The 6,000-nt window shown below is 37.7% G+C and overlaps 1 protein-coding gene across 1 annotated transcript; it reads left to right on the forward strand.

Annotated features, from left to right (window-relative positions):
• The first annotated feature begins 2,156 nt into the window (after positions 1-2,156).
• On the forward strand, positions 2,157-2,854 carry LOC133983766 (protein S100-A6-like). The gene is made up of 2 exons (XM_062422945.1): positions 2,157-2,297; positions 2,414-2,854. Exons 1-2 carry the CDS (start codon positions 2,157-2,159, stop codon positions 2,585-2,587), a joined length of 315 nt encoding a protein of 104 aa, XP_062278929.1. The 3' UTR covers positions 2,588-2,854.
• The last annotated feature ends 3,146 nt before the right edge of the window (positions 2,855-6,000 follow it).

Consider the following 6,000-nt stretch of genomic DNA (forward strand, 5'->3'; position numbering starts at 1 on the left):
ATCTTTTAGTACAGCATGTTTCTATGTCACTTATAAAACATGTAAACACTTTTAAACCTTCTTTGTTAGTGACTACACATTGAAGGAAAGGTACAACATTATGTGAATTTTGCTTTTTTCTGTCTCAACCTACTTCCAGTCTTTGTTTTAAGACAGCAAATGTCATTTCAAATGTCACTTGTCGACCACACCCCATGTGAAGAAAGAAGCAACATCACTACCTAAAACAGGAAATACCCTACCCAGGTGTAATTGCTTCCACCTCAGTAAGAAAGTTAACTGTAGGTTCCCTCCCACCTTTTTTTTATTCCCAGCTGTGTGCCGTGTGCATCATGTAAGGCAAACTCATGTAATTGATTTACTGTATCAACCTTATTTTGGCAATGACACATGTACATTTTATATCTAGACCAAAGAGAACAATAAGGACAGATAAGGAAGGCAAAGGAAATGAAGGATAGCCAAATAAAGTATTCAACTTTCAACATTTTGCTCCTTGATTAAACACCATTGGTGGTGTTGTAGTTAATATATGTGTATGAATTATCTGTTTATTTTATTGTAATAGTCTTTTTGAACACTGGGACAGGTGCAGGTGATTGGGGACATGGATGAGCACACATTTTTTGGTATTGTAGACACTTTTGTTTGTAAGTATATTTTGTTGTATTAATAGAATAAACAGCCTTACAAGCTACAGAAGTCATCTGGATTGAGAGCACATGCCCAAACTAGTTTTTGCCCAGTCTAACAATCACTCAGCGGCTTTGAGTAGCAATAGTCAACCACAGATGAGCAACCACACATAGCAGGTAGAAACCACAATCTAAGTTAGAAACAAACAAAAATGTATTCCAATGCTGCTATGAAAAAAAAAAAAAATACAACCTAAAATACATCATAAATGAATCTGCATTGAGGTTCAAATGTGTTTATCAGTTTATAAGGCATTGCATGGTCTTGCACCACTCTATCTATTAGAAACGCATTTATGAATCAGAAGGCCCCCCTCTTATCCTCTGGTTCTTCTCATCTAGCTGTTCCAAAAAGCAGAAGGGAAACCATTACTGATGTTACTTCCACAGGTGCACAGATAAGGGAGAAATCTAAAGAGGTCAAAACTCCAGCAACACTTGTAGTATAAAACAACTTTAACACCAGACCAACACGATTCGGCTTGTGGTCATCATGAAACATATCACAAACAACATATGAATTTAAATAGGATAGGTATGAAACTGAAAAAAACAAAGAGGTAAAAAGTATAAAAGACAACCAGTCATGTACATCCAGACACATAGCCACTTAAAGTTTCCATTAAGGGACACTATGCTTTCACCCATGTCCCTTATTGGACACTCCACTGGTCTCTCTGTTAGTCAAAGACAACCATTAGTCTGAAGCCAATGACCCAGCCCATCTTTGTAGATGCCCCATTGGCTGATATGTGCTTAATATTTGTAACACGAGACAAGACTAACTGAGTCTTGCTTGAGGGGAGAAGGGCACATTTCCAGAGCATGAATCATCTCTGTTGTGTGTGTGTGTGTGTGTGTGTGTGTGTGTGTGTGTGTGTGTGTGTGTGTGTGTGTGTGTGTGTGTGTGTGTGTGTGTCAGGTGGTGTTCGTCAGCTCTTTAAGGCGAGGCTTCCCCTTCAGTTTGATATCAGTCTCACCTGGGACAGCTGGTGTTACAGACGTGATCTCTCCTCACCTGGTGAACTCTAAGGTAAGTACTGATGGAAAGCATGATATGGAAGGAAGGGATTTTAGCAGCATTTAATTCAGATACTGAACATGAATGGGTGCAAGAGAGAATGAAAGATGTGTTGACAATGACAGAATGTTGTCTGTATTATTTATCTAAAAGTTTTGAGAGTCCTTTCATGGCACTTACTGTAACTTTAATGAGTGCTGATGCAAACACAAGTTGCTCTGAGCATTTGTCAGTCACCTTATGGTGTTGAATTTAAACTGTTAGCTCATTCTTGTGAACATGTACTACATATCTAATTTGCAATTACCTGGACATTTCATCAAGTTTGACTAAATTCTGTTCATCCTGTACACTTCAAAGGCATTTTCTTTTCTGCTTTCTTGTTTATTACTCCCAATAACATTCAACAACACTGTTTTGTTTTTCTCCCAGCTACAGCCATGGCTCGTCTGGAACAGGTCATCATAAGCATTGTGGATATATTTATGGAGTATGCTGATGATGGAGGCAAGAAACAGCAGTTAAACAAGGAGGAATTGAAGAAGTTGTTCGAGAAGGAAATACAAAGCGATGAGTTAAAAGTGAGAGACTCAATAGTTGACATGTACATCTATGCATTGCACAGTCACAAGTTATCCTGTGTTTTATTTAACATTCATCAATGCATCTTTTAACTGGGAGAAAACATATTTTCCAGGGGAAAATCAATACAGATGATATTGAGGAAGCTATGAAGATGTTGGATCAGAACCACGATGGCGAAGTCAACTTCCGAGAGTTCTGCAGGTGTGTGTCTGCCCTGGCCAAAAGTTACTACCAAAGCAAGAAAGGCAAAGGTGGCAAGAAAGGCAAGGAAGCTGAACCACAGTAAAGATTACCTACAAACCCTTAAATTGTTTGTACAATCATAATGTTTTTAAAAATATGTTATACATCTTGCATGTATGCACAGTAAATGTTATATCAAAGACTGCCTACCTTAACAAATGCTACTGGTGACAGGACATTTGTGTATCCATGATAAAGCTCGACCTGTGTTTTAAACGTGCATGCAAAATGTGATTTTCTTTGTTTTTTTGTAATTTCTTAACACAAAAATTTCTATTCAATAGTGGCGATAAATTAATAAAAACTACAAGTTTGATTTGTCGTGTGCTTCTTCTTATTGCAATCACCTTTGTCGAGCTGCAAAGGTATTTGATGTCCTGGGGGGGGGGGCAAGCATGGGCTCATCAAAAATTCAACAGACTTCACTCCCTATGGGCTTCGGTGCAGATATCGCCGTCAGCAGTTCTTGAATAGAAATGTCAGAGCTATTATTTCCAACTTGTTGACTTGAGTCCCCAACAAGTACAAACTTGATATTGGTTAATATCAGATTCTTCTAATATCATTGAAGTCATTGCCTCTCTCTTCCCATCTAATGTAAGAAACCACCTATTTATGGCTTTTTGCATCTTTTTATGAATCTGGCAGCCAGTTCGAGCTGAATAAACAGAATGCACCTGATCTGGTGCCTATACTATAAAGCCAGTTCAACATACCCTGGACATCTTATACTTAGCTGGCTTCATTGAGCCTAATGTTGATTGTCCAGATATCCAGTGCTATGAAAGTGGTCAACCTGCTCAGTCAACTCTTGGTTTCCTCTCCAGCAAAGAGCATTTCATGTGAAAGAGGCTGGGTTGTTAATTACAAGAGGAACCCAACAGAACCATGAAGGTTAGCTGTTAAGCATGAGTTACCATAGTGATGTACCCTGGTAAGAAGTGAACCACCATTGTAGGACTGAAAACTCACAGTTAAGTCTGAAGTTACCTCACTATACCAAATCTTGCTTCGTAGAACAGGTCCACATGTCAGTAAACCAGTCAGTTTAATGCATAAATGGTTCAGCCAGAGTGTCTGTGGTTAAAATGAAAGGTATGAACCCTTTTCTCTCACCTCTTCTTCTTTTCTCTTGGAAAGAGTCTTTTTTAAAACATGATGAAATTATCAACCCGTAAATGCACAAGAGAATAATTCCTAATGTTTATTATGAACAAAACACAGGAGGCAGTAGTTATAGAGTACTATGAAAAAGAGGCCTAGCTTTGTCATTGCTGACTGATCCCTTCAGTTTAAATAGTTCTTCTCTGAGGATAAAGGTTATAAACAAATAATGCAAATGTATCCATACTAGTTTTATGATAACATAAAACCATCCATAATAGAGATGTAATGTTACATCTTGCATGCATTCATGTGGATTTTCACCCTCTCGATGAAGTTTTAACTTACTCACATTCCAGCCTGTCTGGAAACAAACATATATTTATGTTGGTTCTTGTTTGCCTTGCTCCTGCCTCCCTGTCATGGACTTGTGATTGGCTGAAAGGGCTGCCTGTCGACTAAAATGTACAACTGCAAAAAATAACAAAAATAATCTCGTTAGAAGGTTGGGCCAGCTTGTGTGTTGCATAAGAAGTAGTGACATCTTCAAGCAGTACAAATAACAAGAGGATGTCACCTTTACAATTGACTTCATGCTAAATCAACTGTTCTTTTTTAACCAAACTTAAAACGGAGAACTCTTAGCATAACTCAAATCTGGATTATTCTGCATAGCTGACAATAAGATGTTAACAGCTGAATGCTCAGTTATTTGTTTATTCAATTTCTGGACGTTTCTGTGTTTAACATACTGTATCTAATTGTCATCTGTATAGCTTCTAACTTTACTTGATTTTAAAACATTAAAGGGGGAATGACGAATGTTTCAGTTACACAATTCAGATGCATATGTGTACAGACATTTTTTTTAAAGTTTGCCAGTTAAAGTTCTTCTTGGTCACAGAATGTGATGAAACACTGCAGGAAATGTGATGCGATCGCCATGTACACTGCCTGAATTTATATTACTGTATAGCTGTATTCTCCCTACTGCCTGCCAGGTGGAGCAAGCGTATTAAAATACTGTCTTATTGGCAGAACAAGCATTGTATTTTCAAATGCATCCTGCTGAGAGTTTAAACAGGCTTCTTTTGTTCAAAGTGGGAATGTGTTAACTGAAATTCCCTTCAGATATAAAATGTTTAACATATTTTCATGTCCTCCAACAATAAATTAAGTTAATTTGTGGTCTGCAACAGCCCCAAATTACTGGCTGCAGAAGCACAAAATTAAAAATGTGTGAGTCTAAATATTGCCTAATTCATCTTCCAATCCGCAGAGACAAGTCTTAAATCCTGAGGAAGAGAAGACACTCTTGCATGCATCTTTTAGTACAGCATGTTTCTATGTCACTTATAAAACATGTAAACACTTTTAAACCTTCTTTGTTAGTGACTACACATTGAAGGAAAGGTACAACATTATGTGAATTTTGTCTCAACCTGCTTCCAGTCTTTGTTCTAAGACAGCAAATGTCATATCACATGTCACATCTGTATTTTATACACCAATGAAAAACATGCCAACCTTCTGATTAAAGTTTTGCAAGACAACAAATGGACAAATGATCCTTGAACACATGTGGAGTCTAACATACTGTACAGCAGGGTTTTCAAGTTTGGCTGAGCTTTTGTGGCTAAAGAGCTAAATGTCCCCACCAAACTCGACCACACCCCATGTGAAGAAAGAAACAACACCACTGCCTAAAACAGGAAATACCCTACCCAGGTGTAATCGTTTCAGCCACAGCAGGAGAGTTAACTGTAGGTTCCCGCCCTCTTTCTTTTTGTTCCCAGCTGTGTGTCGTGTGCATCATGTAAGGCAAACTCATGTAATTGATTTACTGTATCAATCTTATTTTGGCAATGACATGTACATTTTATATCTAGACCAAAGAGAACAATAAGGACAAATAAGGAAGGTAAAGGAAATGAAGGATAGCCAAATAAAGTATATTTTGTTGTATTATAAGAATAAACAGTCTTACAAGCTACAGAAGTCATCTGGATTGAGAACACATGTCCAAACTAGTTTTTGCCCAGTCTAACAATCACTCAGCGGCTTTGAGTAGCAATAGTCAACCACAGATGAGCAACCACACATAGCAGGTAGAAACCACAATCTAAGTTAGAAACAAACAAAAATGTATTCCAATGCTGCTATGAAACAAATAAAATACAACCTAAAATACATCATACATGTATCTGCATTGAGGTTCAAATGTGTTTATCAGTTTGTAAGGTATTGCATGGTCTTGCACCAGTCTATCTATTAGAAATGCATTTATGAATCAGAAGGCCCCCTCTTATCCTCTGGTTCTTCTCGTCTAGCTGTTCCAAAAAGCAGAAGGGA

The sequence above is a fragment of the Scomber scombrus genome, chromosome 7 (assembly GCF_963691925.1).
Source record: "Scomber scombrus chromosome 7, fScoSco1.1, whole genome shotgun sequence".
NCBI lineage: Eukaryota > Metazoa > Chordata > Actinopteri > Scombriformes > Scombridae > Scomber > Scomber scombrus.